Source organism: Eumetopias jubatus, unplaced genomic scaffold (assembly GCF_037043125.1).
Source record: "Eumetopias jubatus isolate StellerSeaLion01/CBP00866 unplaced genomic scaffold, mEumJub1_p1.0 scaffold_9, whole genome shotgun sequence".
Lineage (NCBI taxonomy): Eukaryota > Metazoa > Chordata > Mammalia > Carnivora > Otariidae > Eumetopias > Eumetopias jubatus.
Genome location: NW_028274815.1, coordinates 81,247,426 through 81,269,730, shown reverse-complemented (window position 1 = coordinate 81,269,730; position 22,305 = coordinate 81,247,426). Strand labels below are relative to the sequence as shown.

The 22,305-nt window shown below is 47.7% G+C and overlaps 1 protein-coding gene across 1 annotated transcript in view; it reads right to left on the bottom strand.

The window, feature by feature from the left end:
• Window positions 1-10,900: 10,900 nt before the first annotated feature.
• IL1R2 (interleukin 1 receptor type 2) overlaps window positions 10,901-22,305 on the bottom strand; it is a 64,841-nt gene continuing 53,436 nt past the window's right edge. Inside the window, exon 10 of the mRNA XM_028103963.2 lies at window positions 10,901-11,979. Coding sequence (XP_027959764.1) covers window positions 11,825-11,979 — 155 coding nt within the window. The 3' untranslated portion in view covers window positions 10,901-11,824. The remainder of the gene's footprint in view (window positions 11,980-22,305) is intronic.

Genomic DNA, 22,305 nt, shown 5'->3' with positions numbered 1-22,305 from the left:
AGCTCAGTCAGTCAGGGCTGCCGTCTCCCCAGAAACCAGCAGCCTGGGGCTCCGAGCCCAGCTTTGAGGTCGCCTTCCATCCCAACTCATTTCATTTTGCAGTGATGAATGTTACACACACACACACACACACACACACACACACACACACACACACTGATTTTTTTAAGAGCCTTCAGTAGAGCTTTAAACTGCTCTCAGTTATTGTTGGTTATCAGGGTAGCAGTTCGTGTTGAGCCAGGCGTGGCTTTGAAGCTACCTTTCCCAGACACATGTACATGGGCGTAGGCATATGTAATTTCAGAGATATTCCCATGCATGTTCTGTGTGCTATGGAGACTCAGAAAAGATACAAAATCCATGCAGATTTTCATGTAAGAAGGCAACCTCCTACTGAGTCTTTTGAAAATTTTGCAAAGTACAAAAGAAATGAAAGTTCATGGTGCTCATCTCTGGCACACAGGGGCACTCACAAGTATTTGTGGGATGACTGAATGACTTGGCTCTAGGACCTAACACAGATGATTTGCCTTTGTGGGGCCCCGTTTCCTCTCTACGGATGGAAATAATTGCACCCGCTCTGTGAGATGGTGGTGAAGGCTGAGGTGAAATGTTGTGTCAAGGAAAGGCATGCTGTGAATATAAGACACTGGGAATGGCGAGAAGGCCAATCTTGGTGTCCAGCTCTGCCGATCAGAAACCAGCAGGTGATCTGAGGTGAACTTCCCAAGGAACTGTACCACCACCCTCCACTCTTATCTCCCCTAGAATGCACATCCTCCTTGCAGTCAGGCTGCCTTATCAGTGTCCCCACATGGCAGGTTCAGCCAGCTTTGTGCTTTGGTTCAGGCCAGGCTCCTCTGAAATGAGTTTCCAGGCCCACAACCCGCTTAGCACAGTTTGCCCTCCCTTTCAAGTTCAGGCTTCAGTTTCAGCTTTCCAAGAAGCCTTCAAACCACCCTCTGGAGGCACCTCTCTCTCCTGTCCTCCTCTCCTGAGCTCACCACCCTCCCTGCAAGGCAGCGGGCAAACTTCCCTGGATGCCACCCTAACAGAAGCCAGGTGCCAACATGGCCACCGGGCTGATTGTCAGCAGGCTCATCTTAAAAGCCGTGAGAAAAGAGTTTTGTTTTTATTTTTGCTTTTATTTGCTGTAACTCAAAAACATATCCTTATCTATCAAGAGCCCAAAGCCTGGAAGCCACCGGAGAGGGAATACACATTCGAGCCAGCACATAACACAAGAAGTATGAGGGAATATGACTGGGTTTGGGGCTGCAGTGGAAGAGGGGTGGAGGGGACCCAAGACAAGGAAGCATCTGTGTCTGGATTTCTAGGCAAACCTTGTATTGAAGCTCCACCTCCAGCATGAAGCCCGTGGGCTGGGAGCAAGGGGGCTGGGCTGAAGGAGGCAGGATGCCTAGGAAGACGGCCTGAGGGAAGCCTCAGGGTTCCAGCAGCCTCAGTGAGCTGCAAGGGGCCTTGGAAAAGTTCCTTGGCTCTCCAACCTCCCCCAGAAAGCACGTGGCTCATGAGACCAGGGACCAGGTCAACAGGCAGCTCCCAGTGAGAAGGGGCAAGTGGAGAATCTTGGACCAGTCTAAATACTTGAGGAGATACATAAGACTGAGAGAACCTGAGCTCCCTTGAACTGGAAAGATGGCATTTTTCCACCGTCCACACAAGAAAGTTCCATTTGGGTGTAATCATGACTCAATATCACACCTGCCATCCAGCAGCTACCCGCCTCCCCTGGGTGACCAACCATCCCGGTTTGCCCTGGACTGACCCAGGATTAACACATCGGCCCGAGAACTTCCTCAGTCCCGGTGCTAATGTAGCCTCTTCTCAGGATGTCCCAGGTTGAGTGAGGAGCAGAGACTGTGTCCGTATTCACAACATGTTCACTCAACCAGCAAAGCTCAACACAGCTGTCCCCATGCTGAAGTCTGAGGGGGGAGAACGATTCTTAAATAATGAAAATACAGCGTGATAAGGGGAAATATAAATTAATGCAATGAGATAGTACTGCACACCAGCATGGCTAAAATCAAAGATTGACAACAATGTTGACATAGACATGGTGCTCCGGGAACTTCATATGCACTGGTGGGAACATAAGTGACGCCTCCGATTTGGGGAAAAGTGATACTGTTTTTTTTAAAGATTTTATTTATTTATTTGAGAGAGAGAGAGAATGAGAGATAGCACAAGAGGGAAGAGGGTCAGAGGGAGAAGCAGACTCCTTGCTGAGCAGGGAGCCCGATGTGGGACTCGATCCCAGGACTCCAGGATCATGACCCAAGCCGAAGGCATTGCCCAACCAACTGAGCCACCCAGGCGCCCCAAAAGTGATACTTTTTTAATAAAACTATATATATGCCTACCCTTTAACGCAGTGAGTCCGATCCTAGATATTTTCCCAAGAGAAATAAACACCTATGTCCACAAAAGACCTTTACTTCATAGCAAACTTAGTCACAACAGCCAAAAGCTCAGGGAAGCTGTCAAACAAAATGGTGGCATATTTGTACAATGGAAGAGCGCTCTTGAAAAAGGAATGACCTACACACACACACACACACACACACACACACACACACGGATGAATCCCCACAACCGTCCGCTGAGTGAAAGAAGCTCAACACAAAAGAGCACAAACTCCATGCTCCTTGTATGTGAAATGCCAGGAAAGACAAAGCTCACCTGTAATGACAGAAATGGGATTAGTGGTTTCCCGGAGCTGGGGTGGGCAGCAGGGACCAGGCAGGGACACAAGGGAACGTTTCAGGGTGCCAGAAATATCCTATATCTTGCCTGTGGTGGTTGTTACACAGGTTTGCACACTTGTCAAAACTTACCAAGCTGCACACTTAAAATGGGTGCATTTTCCTGTTCGTGAATTATTCCTTAAAAAGGTTGATTTTTAAAAAATCAGAATGAGAAAACGTAATAGGATGCAATAAAGCGCTGTAACAAGCATGCACACAAAACATTGAGGGGATGAAGGAAGCCTTGGCCACTGGGCTGGGACAGAAAAGTCAAAGGAACAGAGCAAGTGGAGAAAAGCAGGAAGGGTGCCCCCTGCAGAGACCGCCCATCCGTGCAAGGAAGAACACAAACCGTGCGCTGCAGGAATGGCACAGAAGGGGTGGGTGGAGGCCACTGTATGGAAAACGAGAATCAAAAGGTAGGTTGGGGAGAGTTTGTGAAAGGCCTCCTGGACTCTACCTCTGGGCTAGTGTTGCTCAATTACGATGCCCTGATTCATGGAGAGAGCAGCTGGGTAGAGTGGTGCAAGTAATGTGTTACTAACTAGGATTCCGCCAAGGGGATCCCTGCAGTGCAGCCCCCTCATGTGCAGGCTGCTGTGTTTTCTTAAAGGAGGGAGGAGGAGAGCACTCCCTCTGGGTGGGACCTTCCCCATGCTGCAGGGTAACAGATGGTCAGGGGCCACTGCTGTTGGTAATGGCTGGGAAGATTTCTGGGCTTCAGAAAGATGCTCTGGTTACAGAGTCAGGGGAGGATTGGATTGAGGTGAAACTAGAAGAAGGGAGACCAGTTAGCAGGCTGGAACAGTAGTCCCCCGACTCCCAGGCATGATGGGGTTTGGGTTAAGGCAGTGGAGACACGGGGAAGAACGTAAATCTATGTTTTGGCAGCAAATGCAGCAGCACTTTGGAAGATTAAGAGCACTGGGCGGGGGAGGGGCGGGGAGGCATCTGGGTGGCTTAGTCAGTTGGGTGTCCAACTCCTGATCTCAGCTCAGGTCTTGATCTCGTGGTTGTGAGTTGAAGCCCCATGTTGGGCTCCACGCTGGGCATGGAGCGTGCTAAAACAACCACCACCACCACCATCACCACCACCGCCACCACCACAACAACAATAAAACACCATGAAGTGTTGACTTGGTGAGTAGCCAGACCATCATTCAGGGCAAGATCGAGAAGAAGGAGGGCGGTTGGGGAGCGAGTGGTCTTGTGTCTAGGGGCCGTGTTCGTGATCTTCTCCGCTCTTTTGACCAAAAGTCAAAACAAAACCCTCCTCGATGCTCTCTGCAGGGCACATTTGCTCCACATCAGGCTTCCTGGAAGCATAACCTGTCCCCAAGTGCACCCCATTACCTACTTCAGACCAGAGACAAGAGCACCTGCCAAGCTGAGAGAGGTGGGCTCTCACTCGCCAATAATCCCATCACCTGCTCTCTTCCGTTACATGGGTGGCCCTAGTTAACTCCATTCACTGGGCCGTGCAGACCTAGCCTAATGCCACTTCAGAAATTCAATACGAAGTCCCACCCTCAGGGACAGGCAATGGGTCCCAACAGAAAGAAGCTACTCTGCAGGATACGACATAAGGCTCTTGCTTCAGGGGGTGTATCAAGAAAACCTGGCACACTGGGGAGTGTATATAATCAGATTCTCCCAGGGGCGCCTGGGTGGCTCAGTTGGTTAAGCGACTGCCTTCAGCTCAGGTCATGATCCTGGAGTCCCGGGATCGAGTCCCGCATCGGGCTTCCTGCTCCGGCGGGGAGTCTGCTTCTCCCTCTGACCCTCTTCCCTCTCGTGTTCTCTATCTCTCATTCTCTCTCTCTCAAATAAATAAATAAAATCTTAAAAAAAAATCAGATTTTCCCAGTGTAGAGTTTTCTGTAAACGAGTTCAGGGTCCAGTTTTACCCCTGTCTTTACATCATTATTAGCCAACCCTCCTTGTGGAGAGGTTAAAGACCAACACAAAATTCTGAGGCACTGAGCATGTATGATTTTAGTGGTGTGTTTGCAATAAATTTAGGCAACAACCGAAGCCCACAGTTCAAAATCACAGTCTAAAGAAGTCTGAGGTGAGCGTATTGTTTGTATTTGGGGAATCACTGGGCAACTGGGTGGCTGGTAAACAAATCCCGAGGGATATGGGTTCTGGGCTGGAGGAAGGAGCTACATGGTAGGGTTTCGACCCTAAGCCCCGAAAGCTAGGGTTGGCGGTATGTCTGTCAGACAGGGTCAGAGTGTGCCATGACTCGGAATTCACACGGCTTCTCAGAAAGAAGCACCTCTTCGTCCCTCTGACTCAGCCTTGCACGCGGTGAGCCGCGCTCAGCCTCCGGCCGGCCCTGAGCAGCCACACTGACAACTCCTTATCCCACGGTCCTCAGAGGCCCTCCTCCACCTGAGCTAAGGCCCTGCCCAGCTGGCCAGGAGACCCCCCGCTCGCCGCTGATTCATGGAGAGAGCAGCTGGGTAGAGTGGTGCAAGCTGCGTGTCCACACTTGTCAGGGCCCCCACCCTGGCCAGGTTCCCGTGAGGGAGAAGGGGCCGCCACCCCTCTGGGGGGTGGGGTCTAACTCTCCCTCTGAGATGTTTGTGTTCCTCTGTGGCTGGATCAGAAGCAGCCGGAAGTGGTCAGGGTGGGCCCCGCAGCACCCCCAGGGATGACAGCTCCACAGTGGAGGGCAGTGACAGCAAGCAGGCCTGGGGTTTGGGCTGTGACTACAGAAAGAAAGGACGCTTCCAACTTTCTGGGCTAACAGTTTTATTTGTTGAAAAATAATAGCTGGGCTTCGATTATCAGGAAGAGGAGAGGAAATAACACTTCTTAGGTATTCAGGGCTTGGTTACTTACCCAGCCAATTTTTTTTTTAAAAGTGATTACTGGTTTCCTGGACCAGACGGACTTGGGAGCCAGCGCTTCTCCCGGCAGTGAGAGTGAGGGAATCAGGAAGCAGGGTGCAAGTAACAAGACCTCAGGCCCAGGCTGGAGCTGCCACTTTCTGGGGACCCTGGGCAAACTACTTAGCCTTTTTGTGCTTCAGTTTCCCCATCTGTAAAAGAGGAATGATGAATAGTGATGGTACCTAAGGCACAGGATTCCTGCAAGGACCATTTGCTTGTGCATGCATGAGCCCCTAGTGTGTTCAGTCGTAGTTCTAGGGGGATTGTGCTGTATCAGGCAATAAAACAGACACAGATTCTAGTCCTTATGGAGAAGGAAGGGGAAAAAAACAGAGGAGAGTGGTCGGTGGGGTGGGACAGAGACTTGGGAGAGACAAACAGGTGCCCAGGGCCCAAAACTGATGATGACATGCACACTGCGGGCACTTGCAAGGCCCTGAGGGTGAGTGCCTCCTTAAATTGTGTTCCCTGGGTGCCTGGAACTAGGTGGGGTGCAGGGAAGGGTTGATCAAGGCAGGCAAAGAGCCTGGTAAAGCCCTTAATAAATATAAGCTGCTCTTAAGAGGAGCAGAAAAGCTCTGAAATAAAACTAGAATTTGGATCAGGCTATTTAGTGTTGGAGCAAATAGCTGGACACACCTCAAAGCATGGGTCCCCAGCTCTAGCTGCATTTGATAGAGGCCAAGGGCAGTGGTGGATTGGGAGGGTGGGTGGGAAGCAGGCGTAGATGCAGACAAATCAAAACAAAAGCATTAATGCTGAAGCACAAGCAACCTGAGATCCTGATTTAGTTGCTCTGGGGTGGGGCCCCAGCATCATACTTTCAAAACTCCCCCTGGGGACTCTAGTGCACAGTCAGGATCGAGAACTACTCATCCCAGGTGGGATGATGTTTGAATCATAACATCAGTCATCTAGTGGGAGCACACTGCATGCCCATCACTTTGCCAAAGACTTTACGAGAATTTTCTCATTTCCCCCTCACCTGATTCTACCAGGTCTGTCACAGTATCATCCCCATTTCACAGAGAAGGAATCAGAAACTTCAAGGTTTTATGTAAATCTCTCAAAGTCATGCAGTTCACCACCTTATGCTGCCTTTCGGTCACAGCCCTGACAATAACTAATGTTTTTAATGAGTCTGCTACATTTTCGGGAAAAGATTAAATGTGCACAAGGAGCTCTGCTTAAGAACACGAGTCGCGGTGTAATTTATCTTACAAAGATGACTGTGCAAAATAGTTACCAAAATAGTTACAAGTTTCCAAAGTTGGGTGTTCAGAGCAGCGAGCTCCAATTCTGGAAAATCCACTTAAGAGCACATTCCTGGATGATGCCCAGTAAGTGAGATGTGTCTGCTCTGTGAGGATGAGCCGGGGCGGACAAGAGGCAGGGGGCTTGTCAACTCTGACACACCAGAAACTGAGCAGGGCACCACTTAAAAACAGTCATCTCCTCCCTGAAATACAAGGTGAAGTTGAAGAGGAAACCTAAGTTTCCGGAGGGGAATTAGCCAAGTCACAAAGGAGCCACTAAATCTGGGAGGCCACACAGGAAAGAAAATGCCGGACAGATAGAAGCTTCTGGCCACAGTGTCCCGATGCAGGACCATGATAATTAAAAAGAAACATTGGCAGCCACCCCAGAGCGGGCGCATGAGGAGAGCCATTAGACAGCTGCCCTGTGGTTCTGGGGCAAGGGTGGGCCCTGAAGAAGCTGAGGCTGGAGTGCCAGCACATACCGGCAGCATGGCAGGGTATCAACCCTGTGGTTTCTTCTCTTCTCCTGCCAAACCATCGCTGCAAAATCCCAGTCTGCCACTTACTAGCTGCGTGGCCTTGGGCAAGTTACTTAACCTTTCTGAGCCACAATAAGTGATAGCTAATACTAGTGTTTGTTGTTATTAAAAGTGGATGAGTCTTGGAGTGCCTGGGTGGCTCTCTCAGTTAAGCATCCAACTCTTGATTTTGGCTTGGGTCGTGATCTCAGTGTCGTGGGATTGAGCCCCATTTTGGGCTCTGTGCTCAGTGGGGCATCGGCTTCTCTCCCTCTCTCTCTGCCCCTCCCCCTGCTTACTCTCTCTCTAAGGTAAATAAATAAAATCTTTTTAAAAATTAATTTTTTAAAAAGCGGATGAGTTTTTATAGAATGATGTCATGCACAGCCCATCACCATAGAGCACTGTGTTGGGTAAGCTTTTCCTATAAAATACCAGATGTAAACATTTAAGACATTGTGGGCCAATGTCTTAACCTGGGTGGTAGGCCCATTTTGGGCCCAGGCGCGTCTGCTGCAGACAGTCTCAGGAAGAAGAGCAACCTGTAGGTCAGATCAGTGTGATGGGGGAGTTGAAGGGGCTTGAGGCCCCCTCTTTGCCATATGACACCCAGACCCTCTCCTCCTGGAGAGCCCGACTGTCTGCCCTCAGGCGGCCAGAGGTGAGGTTACCGAGGCTCCAGCTCCCAGACTGGGAGCCCAAAGCACAGTGCCCAGCAGGTATTGGGAACAGAGTGGGGAACAGGGTAGAGGGGGACACACCAGCCTGGGTTCACGGTGCTCAACCAGTACCCCTGGGCCATACAAAAACAGGTGATAGGTGGCTCTTGGTCTGGGGCCTGCAGTTTGCTGACCCTTGATGAAGCAGGGGAAGCTGAAAGGTAACCCAGTGTGAGTTCGGGGGAATGACCAGTGAGCACAACTTCACCAGCATTCTCTGGAGCAGGACCCCATTAACAGGTTATGAAAACACTTTAGTGGGTCACTACTGGCATTTTTTAAATGTGAGAAAGAGAATGGAGTACATCCGGGTTTTCAGTTGCATCCAGACATATGGATGTATGTTCTGGGTGCAATGTCAAATGTATCTCTTACTGAGGATTGGACTCTAGGCATACTTTCTGGCTTCTGTATACCTCAAGTAGGTTCTCTCATCTATTCATCAAACATGTATGGAACACTTACTATGGAAGCTTAGTGATCAGTTCTTTGAGGAAAGGGGTCAAGTCATCGCCTTCTGTTTTCCCTGAAACCTACCATCTTGGCTGGTGTGTAGGAAGCGAAGAGAGGAAAGGAATGTGCTGGCATGTGGGGCCAATGTCTATTCCTGGGAGGGCCCTGGTGAGGGGCAGGTCTTTGCTAGCAACCCCCCACCATAGGCCTCACAGGCTCTTATACCCAGAACTTCTTACAGAGCCTCCAGTCCAGTGGTTCTCGGACTGTGCTCAGAGGAACCCTAGGGTTCCTCCCAGGGGCACGGGCTCTTGCCTTCCCTCCCTGACTGCAACGGGAGTAGCTTTGCATTTTCTTTCTGTATTTTGAGGTGACCTGCACATTTCTTCTGACCAAAGGGCTCCAGTTCCTGAACATTAAACACCAACCTGCTCAAAGATGCACACTCATCTGTACCCGAAGCCAAGAACCACCTCCCACCAACCTTCCAGTAACTGCTCTGTGACCCACAGGGGAGGGAAGGCCTTGCACTCACATGTAAACAGACTTCAAAGAGCTGTTTGAAAGGGAAAACTGGTCATGCGTTCTTGAAAAGAGGTCAAAGGACATTTGATAACAGGGGGAGTGATTATTTATTCAGAGTGTGACATGGAAGATCTGTGGGAGGTTATGAGGCCTGTTCAAGTGAGTAAAACTGCAAGGTCTTTTTGGTAGGTGAGTTTTTAAATTTTAGGATGTGTGGTATCAAGTTCTGTTGACTACGGGAGGTCTGGTTTCCTCAGGAGGATATGAAAATAAGTCCTCCCAAATGTACAATTGTGTCTGAAGTGGTGAGACCCAGAGAAGGAGTCAGGGTTCCAACTGGGCCCCAACTAGCCTGTGACGCTGGACAAGTGACTCAGGTGACACCTCAGCTTCTCCACCTACAAACCCAGCACAAGCCCATCTCTCTGCCTCTCCAAGTAAGACGACATAGATGGAACCATTTCAGGTCTTTCAGCACTTGAGGTGTCATGTTACTCATTTTCCCCCAGTCATTTGTTTCTGGATCTTGAAGGAAAATCTCACAAAAAGGGGAATTTTAATTAATACCAATTCACTGAGCTCTCAGCATAGCCTGAGAAAATGGTGACTCGTTTCAGTTCTCAAAGTGCTTTCCTAGCAAGGGAGGTGTCCCTCATCTCTGGAGAGGAAAAAGAATCACTTTCTACCACAGCCACTGTAAAACCATTCATTGAAACAGCATGATGTTGAGTATAAGTCAAATAACGCAAATGATTACCATGTTTCATTTGAACACACCAGCCCTGGATTTTGGCCAATGAGAGACACACTGCAAGGCTTTGCAATTTGTCCAAGAATAAATTCCAAACTTTTCGTTTCAACCTCATTTTCTACCTTGGGCTCTGGGCGCAATTAATCGTAGGCACTAAAAGTCTCAGGAAAGGAGAAAGCTCTCTGGAAATCCTGAGAGGAGAAGAGGTGAGGACCAGATTCAGGGACTGCCTGAGTTTACGACGGCCTCCACACATGTCCATGCCCACCTGCGTCGGTAGCGCAATGCTGTAGCCCCAGAAAAATCAAGCACATGATGGAAAGCAATCACCAAACAAGGTACCTAATTGACAGCCTTATGAAACACACCAGAAGAAAATTCTCCTATGTTTAGAAATGAGGAAACAGTGATACAAAGACAGAAGCATGTAGAATGAATGAGGACATGTCACCCAGGTCTGGTCAATCAGATGACATCATGCTCGTGGCCACAGTAGGAAGTCCAGAGAGGATCATAGGACATAGCTGAACAGAAATATCTGAGAAGATGACCTTTACTCTTGTGGGTTGCTGTGCAAATATAAGCGTTGAGCTACCAGTGGCTAATATACCTACCACACGAAGAAAACCCATTAAAGAGACAAAGATAAGGCACCCTGATGGCCCCTGGATTCAGCCATGCCTGAAGTGTGTTGTTCTCAGGTTTTACTTAAATTTACTGTCTTTTAAGCCAATAGATTCTCTCTTTCTCTCTCCCCCTCCCTCCCTCATATGCTACCTTGAGATGGGTTGTCACTTACAAATAAAGAAAATTCACTAATACAAGTGCTTCGTTATAAGAAGTGAGATTATAAGCAAAAGTTTTATATTTATTCATCTTTATATTTTGACCATGATTCAAAAAAAAAAAAAAAAACCCAAAAGTGCCCTGGGTGAAAAACACATAAATTAGAAGTCTTGAATATTACCTTTATAAATATGTCAATGAAAGAAGTTGCCTGCTCATTTAATACAAATGTGAATTTAATCCTTGGTCAATTATAGTCAAAATGGGGGCTTTCCAAATTGGGATGTATAAGAGGATTTTGCTGCTTTGAATGCCATCCAAGGGAAACACTTCCAAAACACAGAGCGCTCAGTGGGCCCACTTCAGTCTTTCAATCCAAGAGAAAAATGTTTATAGCTGTGAAGCTATAAAAACACTTCCAAGAAATTAAAGTCGAGTGTTTTCTGGAAAATCGATTTGCTGCTTTGCACTCACTAGGATGTGTTATTAATAAAATGCCCTTTAAACCACGGCTTGGAGTTCCAGTCTGCTGTTGATCATGGGCCAGGATTCTTAGGCCATTCCTCGTTCACCCTGGAATCCATGAGATGTTCCCACCGTCGCAGTGTGAACAACCCCGCCAGGCAGCTGCTGCCACAGGCACAGTCCAAACTCTGACCTAGCAAAAGACATATTCTGCTAGCGAAACCCCCGAGGGCGAATGTAAGAGCTCTGTGTCCAAGATCCGAGAGCTGTTCAGTGAAGGAACTGGAATCAGAGACCCTAGTGGGGCGTCCCCAGCCCCATTCACTCTGGGGTTCATTTGGAAATGATGAGGAAAATCCCTTCAGCAAGTGTATCAGCCCCAAATCACGGCCATCCTCACCTCTGCATGTCAGAATAGAGCCAAGGCCATGTGATCATCCTCCGCGGTGCTGTGATACTTGGGCCGCTGGGATGACGCTTGGCCCATGACAACAGTCCTCAGATTCCACTGCTGGCTCTGCAAGGAACTCACGGGTCACTTAGGGACACTTATTTTACACAGGGGAAAACAGAGGCCCAGAGAGGGCAAGTGATGTGTCCAAGGTCACACAGGCATGCCTGGTGACAAAGCTCAGACCCAAACCTGGATCTTGCTCACCTGCCAGAGCACTCTGCCTCTAGAGCTTTTCTATCTTCCCACATGCTTGCCTTCTACCTGGTGCCCAGTGCCAGACCTCCAGCTCATGGTTAATCCTGCAAGGTGACAGGTGTGCAGACTCCCCGGGCTTTGCCTGATCACAGCTCCCCCAAATTCTGGAGACATCCGCTGTACCTGTAAAATAGGGATTTTTTTTTTCATTTTCCTTGTTTTAAAAATTGGTTTTTTTTTTATGTTACATTAGTCACCATACAGTACTTCATTAGTTTTTGATGTAGTGTTCCATGATTCATTGTTTGCCTATAATACCTAGTGCTCCTTGCAATACATGCCCTCCTTAATACCCATCACGGGGCTAGCCCATCCTCCCCTGCCCCCTTCCCCTCTGAAACCCTCAGTTTGTTTCCCGGAGTCCACAGTCTCTCATGGTTCATCTCTCCCTCCGATTTCCCCCCCTTCATTTTTCCCTTCCTTCTCCTAATGTCCTCCATGCTGTTCCTTATGTTCCACAAATAAGTGAGACCATATGGTAACTGACTTTCTCTGCTTGACTTATTTCACTTAGCATAGTCTCCTCCGGTTCCATCCATGTCAATGCAAATGGGTTGGTATTTCTGATGGCTGAGTAATATTCCATTGTATATATGGACCACATCTTCTTTATCCATTCATCTGTTGAAGGGCATCTCGGCTCCTTCCACATTTTGGCTATTGTGGACATTGCTGCTATGAACATTGGGGTGCATGTACCCCTTCTCTTCACTACATAAGTATTTTGGGGGTAAATACCCAGTAGTGCAATTGCTGGGTCATAAGGTAGCTCTATTTTTAACTTTTTGAGGAACAACCATACTGTTTTCCAAAGTGGCTGTACCAACTTGCATTCCCACCAATAATGTTTTGATAAGCAATTCTAAAGATGTCATTTTGAAAGTAGAGCTTGAATTATTTCATTTTGATTCATTTGATTCATATGTGTATAAATACATACATATATAGACAGTTTTAGATACACACATACATATGCATATATACATTTGCATATATAGAAATACATATAGAGAAGGGAAGGAAGGGAAAGGCAAAAGAGATCATATCCCATAAAATGGTAGTCTAAACTCAGTCCCTCTCTCCACCCCCAGCCCTGGTCGAGCCCTTAGCTTGGCTCACATCCCTGTCTATAACTCATACTGAAGATGTGGTGCCCTTTGCTCAGCGTGACTTCCAGAAGCACCTGCAGAAGTTGGCACCCATGGTAGCTCACAGCAGCTGAGCCCAAACCAGCCAGACTCCCAGAATTCCCTTCAGGTGTTCTGCCCACTGGCTGTACTCTTTCAGATGATTCCAAGTTAATAATACTTGAGAGAGGCAAACAAGAAAGAAAAGCAGGGATTGCATCGTGGCTTTGGGTGCAAAGTTCCAGAGGTTGGGACTGTCAGATCCAAGTGGCAGAAAGGAACTCATCACCATAGGACTGGAAGGCGAGCGCCCAGCAAAATGTCTGTCCTTGAGGAGTGCTGGGAGAAAGAACAAATGAATCTTCGATGGCAAGGGGGCCAGAGGGCATGAGGTAGGGGGAGGGAGAGGAACAGTCCTGAAGTGGCTTAGGGTCATGCGTGAGATTCATGCACACAAGGGTACAGGAATGATTCCTCAACTCACTCTGTAGAGTAGAAGATTCTCACCGAGCCCCTAAATCAAGCTGGCTGCCTGTGGACGATGGCGTATTGACTCGGACTGTGTGGGGTGGTCAGAGGACGTGCTCCGGTGAAAAGGGTGTACCTGGATGCCCAGATCAGAGCAGGCAGCCAAAAAAATGTTAAGTTTCCTTGTCCCCATCCTATGTGGCTGGGTAACCAAAGGTCTTTTAAGTTCACACCAGGTTCTCTGATTGGAAAGCCTGAAAGGGTCACAGGGAGCCGTGTGCTTCGAAGACGGGATGCACAGGGCCCACCAGTAACAGGGGAACCCGCAGCCTGTGCTAATAAAGCCGTCCCTCCCCCTTCCCCATGCGCCTGCTGCAAACGTGGAATTACACATATTAATTAAATAGTTAATTTGTTTTCCCCTTGAAAGAGCTCTCTTCGGGTAATTAGAGTACCTTAAAAAACTGTTCTGGGGCTTGACATAAAGATGGACTTGGGAGCTGGACCAGGGAAGCCCTAAAAAACTCTCCTTCCATTGGCAGAAGAAGAACAAGGTCAGTGCTCGGATGTTCTCACATCTCCATAGGGTTCAAACTGGGGAGGAAACTAATGATTCTGGACCAGCAGGTCACTACCACCCTCATACAAACACACACACACATACACACACACACACACACACACACACACACACTCCCTGAAACATCCCCTCAGAGGAGAAGACTACACAATTGACCTGTCAATTCATGGTGACTTTTTAGAGTCCGTACCCAAGCAGACCCTTGTAGTCACCACGGGGATGGCGACCTTGATGAATGACAAATCTGGATAGCCCCGGAGGCTCATTTCGTCCCACTGGCAGCTGAGCTGGGAGCTGACTCCATCGGTCTGAGTTAACTGAATGAAAGAACAAGCTGCCATCACCCCCTGAGCTCTAGAGGCCTCCCCTCTCCCTCTAGGTCACTTTTCTGAGCAGAGAGCATCCATTTTCACGTAGTTGCACGGTTCTTGTCCCTAGACCCCATGTAGAACTTTATGAGTGGGGAGCCCCTCTAGTACCCAGCCCCAAATGCTGGGTCATGAACACACCAGGGCTTATGTGGGCTCTTAACCAAGACACGTGTGTCACCCTGCCCTGCATCTGAATGTCTCGGAGGCACACTCTTTCTGAGTATTCACTTCTGCTTTGTGCCACCTTTCTGTTTCCTCAGTTTCTTACAGTGGACTCTTCACATTACTACCTGCTTCCGCCAGCCACTCCCCCTTTTAAAAGAGCTGATTTGAATCCTGTCTCTATTTAGAGGCCAAGATATACAAGTACCAAAGATACCAAGATATACAAGTACTTGGAGAAGACCAGAGAACTTGCCTTTGTGGAAGAGATCAAAAAATCAGGAAAGGAGCAAAGTCCCACAAAGACCACAAGCCTTTTGAGCATCTGTAACTAGGATGTTGGAACATCAGAAACAACAGAGGAGACAGCCACACAATAATAAGAAGGACCTTTCCAAGGGTCCATTTGGTAGAGTGAGCCCAGAAAGCCTTGTTCACCTGCAGTGAGAGCTGGCTCTCAAATCTGGTCCCCCTGTGCTGCAGGCAGCTTTCTCTGGCACTTTGTAGAAGGATGCTTTGCAGAAGCCATTAGCAGAGCCTCCCCTGATGAAGGAGGGCCCAGCTTGAGCCCTGCAGTGTCTGACCTATGGTGCAATAGCCAACAGGAGAACAAAGGGCTCCAAACCCCTGCACATAGTGCCCACAGAGTCATGGTTCAATGAATGAGAGCATGAGTGATGAGCGAATGAGAACACAAGGATCTAGAGCACTAGGAACAGTTCATGGAGCTCATGGGATTCTGCCAGTGGGACTCGGTCCTTTAAAGATGATCCTCAGCAATACAGAGAGTCTTTCTAACTGCTGTGTCAGCGGAATTAAAATTGAGAAACGCAATGGATCAAGCAGGATGCAGAAGCTGTCAAAGGTCAACCAGTGAAGAGGACCATGAGTAGGACAGACACACCACCAGAGCTCTCTAGAGCAGTGTCTGTGGCCAGTTCTTCAATGAGAAAATATCAGTGGTTGACACCAGGACAATACTGCACACACACTTGTGCGTTATGCTGAATCAGAGGTACACATATTCATGTGGACTTTGACTCTCTGGATTTGGTGATCAAATACTCTTTGTGTGGTTATTGGAAAATCCAAGAATCCAAGGATTTTTTGGGCATTAGTGAGGAGCTGTGGCTGAACCAGGTGGAGGCAACATCTATAGGCCCAGGGCCCACAGAGGGCAGTCCAAGAAAGCAAACGTTCACAAAAATAGCACCTGCATAGAGCCGATTTGGGTCAGCATGTGCCACATCTTACCCAGGGACATTATAACATCTGCAGCAGCCAGCCTCCAAGATGACCCTCTCCAGATGATGGTCACTTTCTAGGAGGCATGCCCTTGTATCTTAACTATTTAGCAGGACTGACCTGCAGAAACAACAGCAGGGGCCTCCTAAGGCTAGGTCATAAATGGCACGGTAGCTTCCACAGTGGCATTTAGGACCACACATTCTGAAGGAAGCCAGCCGCATGTTATGAAGATACTCAGTTGCCCTGTGGGGAGTGTGCATGGAGGGAAACTGAGGTCCTCCCGCCAACAGCCAGCAACACTTAGTCAGCTGTGAGCTTTCTTGGAAGCAGAACTCCCAGCCACAGTCAAGCCTTCAGATGACGGCAACCCTCGCCAGCATCTTGACTGCAACCTCATGAAGGTCCTGAGCCAGAATGCAGCTGAGCCAGCACTCCTGAATCGCTGGCCCTCAGAGACTGTGAGCTAATGCATAGTTGTCCTTATTCAAGCAAGGTAAATGTATTAAACAGCAACAGATAACTAATACAGTGTCTGTTTCAGCTGTGCAGAGGGTATTTTTCACTCAATTCCAAACTCTTAACTCTATTAACTGAATAGTCGAGAGTGGCAAATATATGGCTCATGTACCTGCTACCCCAACCTCCTCATATTCAGAAAATACAGGAGAAAATTTTGGAAGACAAAATAAAAAAATTAAACATGTGTGTATGTACATATGTATACATACACACTCCACACACACACATATATATATATACACACGTGTATGTGTACTCTCTCTCTGCTTCTCTCTCTCTCTCCCTTTCTCTCTGTCACACACACACACACACACTAACAGTACAGAATGAGAACCCTGGGAATTTTGGATTTATTTTGACCTATGTAAAATGGGTAAAATTTGATGCATGAAAGGTACTCTAAGGGAAAGGAGTGTACCCCAGCCAGGAGAGCTTTGACCAAAGTTAAGTGTGTGTTGATGAAATATCTAGAAGGGACATGTTTAGGAGCCAAACCAGGAAAATCAGGTGACCCAGGAACACAAGGTACCGTGAACTTAGCCAGGCTCACTCTAATATTTCTGAGGCTTGAAATGAGGCCACAATATCATGTATCTGGATATTTCTAAAGTATTTAATATAGACTTAGGAATGCTACATCTGAATTTCTACCTGCTGTGTTTGGAGCCTATGGCCAGCAACCAGGTGGTTCTCTGACCCTAAAACCATAGGCGATTCCCCGCCATCCCCACCAAGCCACACCTTACTCTTCAGACTCAAGATTTCTAAGCGGTTCCAAAACCACATCCTCCCAGCCAAAGGGAAGAAGGAACTCTAATTATCCAGGGAACCCAGCTCCTGCCTAGACACCCACTTTTAGCAACTGGGGTCAGTCACCTTTAAACAAAAGTTGTTTAAGTTGTCTCTGGGTCCTTAGAGCAGACCTGTGATTTTCTCCTCTTCCCACACGAACCCAGTGCTCCTGCCCCATATCCTTAGGCTTAGAAGGGCCCATTTTGGTTCAAGCAACTTTCTTCCATAATCCCTTTTTGCTCACTTTTTGGCCAAACCTTCAAAAAAATTTCTTAGGAGACTGAAATTAAATTTAAAAAGGAGTCTTTGGGATTTGTTCCTTATTTCTCTAAAATGTGGGGCCTGGAGCAGGGCTGTCTTAGAGACCTAAGGGCTGTTCTGACCCCAGCCATCAAGGATGCCATTGCAGGAAGATGCTCTTAGTCAAAGCCAGTTGAGGAAGCACCATACTTCTCCTTGAACAGGATGCAGTTGAGGGGATAGAAGCATCTGATAGTTGACCACTAAGATCCCTTTTAGTGGAGATTCCATCTTTTGTGATACTTTAATATCCCTCACTGGCAGCTGGTCCGTGGGTAGGATTTTATGTCCCTCATTCCTTTCAAATGAGCATAAGGGATTCTTGCTATCAGTGTGAGCACTGACCTGCTCAGGGTTAGGAAAAAAGAACCAAAATAAGGTCAAGGGAATCCAATTTTGCCTCCTTCACACTATGAGAATGGGTGCCTCAGTCTCCCCATCTGCCCCTTCCAACCTCCCAAAGGGTGAGAGATTTATTACCTTAAGGATAAAGACTAAACAATCTTCTTCTTGGCCCCTTGCACACATCAGTAATTCCATCTGGTGCTCCAGTATCACAGGGATTCTATAGATGAGGGGTCAGTAGACCAAACCCAAGGACAGAATCCTGCCCGCTCCCTATTTTCCCAGCTGTATCCACTTCTTTACCTAATGTCTATGGCTGCTTTTGTGCTGTAAAGGCAGAATCGGGTAGTCGAGCTAGAAACTGTGTGGCCAGCAAAGCCTGAAATATTACCATCTGACTCCTCACAGGAAGAATTTGCTTACCCCTCCTCTAGATGACGACAGCCATTAACACTTCGAGTGCTTACTATGTGCTGAGCATTGTTCTAGGTACCCTATGTATCATAGCTCATCCTCACACCAAACTTTGAAATTATCTGATGAAATTATACCAGTTTCACAGATCAGGAAACAGAAGCAGTGAAAGAGCTTAAGGAACCTTCTCCGGTGTCACCAACCATCCTGGCCGGTCTGGGTCCAGAAACCATGCTCTTAATGGCCATACTATACTGCCTGAAAATTCCATCAGGAAAATTCCACCTCCATTACCAGTGGCATTGATTCCATTCAGCCTTCAGATCCCAAATTCAGCCCCACAGTTACCTCCATAAATCCCTGGGAAGGGATATGCCAACTATAATGAACAAACGGACATTCTGAAATTCAATAGCTTCTTAAATCTGGTTAGAATGAGCCCATCTGTGGGGAACCTGAACATCACTGGGCACCAATAAAATGGAGTTTCTGGCTGCAGTGTGAACCTTCCTGCAGACCTCAGTGGCTTCACTCACACAAGGGCAATGGCCCTAATAAAGTGTTTCCTGAGTCACCAGCCAGGCCTTTAAGTGCACACCAATCAGTCACCCTGAGACACAATTCTGGGGTGGCCAAGCTTTGCCTTAGCACATCTGCAACCCTTCTCCTAAGTGACCCCGTTTTATCAGTTTGCCTCAAAGCAATGTTAACAGTAAAATCCAGCCTATTACGGTCCTCCACTGAGGGAAGAAATGACTGTTTATTTAAGTTCCTTGCTTTAGTAAAGCATGACTCTTTCCATTCTGGAAGTGTTTTTTGGAGAATCCCAGCCAGCCATGTTCAATAGTGGCTTTCAAAGCACTGGTTGGTATCAATGAGCAGCAAGAGGAAAGCTTCTGAAAACAAAGCCATTTGATGGAAGATCCCAGAAGACTTCACACATCCTGATCAAATAGGCTACAGGCTTCCTCCAATTGTTGGCCTGAATCCCAGTTTTTGGCTTGATTTAAAAGGATTTAAATGGCCCCACCCATCTACACAAACAGGAAGATCTAGTGCATCTATCGGATCTACTGGAAGTGATACACACTCTCCCTTTCTGGCCATGTGAGTAGACAGGGGCATGTGTAATTGATCTGAGACATCTCCATTGTCTTGGCTCTCTGTGGAGCAGGGTTGACTGGGTTGCAAAACACTGTGCAGACATCGTGGCCAACTTAAACACCTCAGATGAAAAATTGCTTTTAGGTACAACCAACTTCCTAAAGTACTTCAGTCTTAAAACGAATCCTTCGAAGAAGCTAGAAAAGATGTTAAAAGGTCTCTAACTCAACTCCTTGGTTTTGCAAATAAGAAACATGAAATTCAGCCATGTTTGGTGACAGGTGGCTAAGATCACACCGTTAGCCCTAATACAGCTGGAGAAAGTCAGTCTGGTTAATGAAACGCGAGAGGAGTATGATGTGCATTTGGTAAAACAATGCTTTGGAAAAGTAGTCTTGTTCCCAGCCCGGAACATCTGTCCTCCTCCACGGAGACAACTGCATTTACCAGTCTTCCATGCATCCTTGCAGAAACATTCCAGAATGAGTCAGCATCATCAGTGTATACCCAGATAAACTTCTCTTCCACAAATCAGTGAGTACATGTGATCACTCTGGATGTTGCCACAAGCACACCCAGGACTGTTTGTATTGATGAGCCGCCATCAGGCCCACACCCACTTCAGATATTCATCACCTGTCAAGTCCTGCACGTGCACCCTCCACGCTCATGCCTGTCGGCGGAACACATTCCCAGCTGGCAGTCCACATGCTGCCCACCTAAAATCGGGCTAAATGGGCTTAAATGCGAAACCCCGGAACCCTGGCTGGGCATTTAGCGATGTTACCTGTAACAGGCCTGCGTCCTGGCACTTGGTATTGCACCAGATTGGGGGAAATCCTCTATGGCTTGGACACTATTCAGGAAGTTATTTCTCCTGCCAAACAGAGTTGAAAACACCCCTCCATCGAGTGCAGCACGCCTGCATAAGGAGACACGGAGCTGCAGATGAGGCAGAGAATGGAGAGCTGGCAGCCACCACCAGAAGACCACCTCCTGGCCGCATGAACAAAGCAGCAGCCAGAGTTCTGCGGAGCTGGACGAGACACCCTTCTCAGCTATGCCACTGGCAAACCCTGCTAGTCTCCACCAGCCACCTCACCACTTAATTGGCTCCCTGGACAATGACCGAAAATTGAGCCATCTTAAGTCAAACCCCTTTTCCCGTGGTGATAAGTCATAGGAGTTCTGCTCTTGGAAACCCACATCATGCAATAAAACAATGCCAAACTAATAACTAAACTAAAAACACACATCTGTGCCTTTACCACTCTTTAAGATTTATTTATTTATTTGAGAGAGAGAAAGTGAGAGCATGCTTGCGAGCAGGGGGAGGGGCAGACAAAGAACGAGAGAGAGAGAGAATCTCAGGCAGACTCCCTGCTGAGCATGGAGCCCCACATGGGGCTCCATGCCACGACCCTGAGATCACAACCTGAGCTGAATCAAGAGTCAGTCACTCAACTGACTGAGCCAGCCAGGTGCCCCTCTTTTACTACTGTTTAAATCAAACCCAATTTAAAAAGAACCAACGGGGGCCTCACCTGGCTAGCTCAGTAGGAAGAATGTGTGACTCTTGATCCTGGGGTTCGAGACCCAAGTTGGGAGTAGAGATCACATAAATAAATAAAAACTTATAAATAAATAAATAAATAAAACCTAATAAGTGTATCTTTGGGAAGAGTCTCCTGCCAGGTTGGATATACTGCAGTTTAAGTCCAGTCACTCCTGCACCAAAGCCACTTCCTTCATCATTTCCATTTTATCTCCCTAGAGTTATCTCCCTGGAATTCACATTCAGAATCTAGGTCAACTGCCTCAAATATTTTATTTCTATTTGATGCTACAAAAAAAAAAAAGCTTTTAATACTATATGTGGGGGGATGGGGACATTTCCATGGTAACATCTACTTTCACTTGACCTGTCCCTTAATCTGCCATTACGATCCATCACCTAAGCCACCTACAAGGTGAGTAAATAGTCTTGTGATCTGAGGGGCCAAAGAAGATTCTCCCAAATCTCTCTCTCATGACCACACCACATTGTCGAAAATTCTACCAGCAGCAGTCAGTGAAGACACCTGTTTGAAGGTAAATGCTCTCCACAATGGTAATCCACGAACCCCATCAGTTATTAGAATCTCAGCACAGCTCAAGATGGAAGTCATGGTAAAATAAGAAGAAACTGAGGAGTTGGGGACGTTAGTCCTCTGAACTAGTCAAACCTCAATTAAATGGGTGTAGTTAGAGCTGCCTTGCCACTCCCACGGGTCGTCGCAAGGATGAAATGAGTTCAGTATAAACTATATAAAACTATGAGCTCATGATAGCCAGACTCCAGGATAGAAGAGAAGGAAAGACCGAGAATGAGGGGGCTCGCCAGCTAGACCAAGGTTCCAAGAGGAAGGAGGTGCTCAGAGACAAGACTAAGTGGCCCAAGGAGGGCTTTGTCTGCAGTGTGCAATGACAAGGCTGTGACACAGGGGTGACTGTTTTCCCTGAGGGCGACCTCAAAAGGTTCAGGATGTTCCCACTGATTTCTGGGCACATGTTGTTATGACACCCTCTCCACAACCTCTTCTAGATCCCTGGCAAAACCCCCCTCTTCAGTTTGTGCCACCTCTGGGGACAGCATGTTCCACGAGCTTACTCCCTGCTCTGTGGGGTCGTGTGTGTGTGTGTGTGTGTGTGTGTGTGTGTGTAATCTTCCATGCTTCACCAGGCATGGCCTGCTTCTCCTGCTCCAGAAACAGGTGGGCAAAGTCCATTTTCAGTCCAAAGATATCTTTTTTTTAATAGTTTTACAGATTTGTATTCTCCAGGCTGTCCGGTTCAACCACGGAACCTGCCCTCGTGTGCCCTCCCTGATTTGTTCAGCCTCAGTTTGCAACGAGTAACTGAGGTTATTGCGAGCAAGGCTTGGGTCTGGGTGGCACACATCAGCATCTGCTGTGAGGGTGCTATATCTGGAAGGGGGCTTTGGGGTGGGTAGGGTGTGAGGGGAGACCAAAGGAATGAT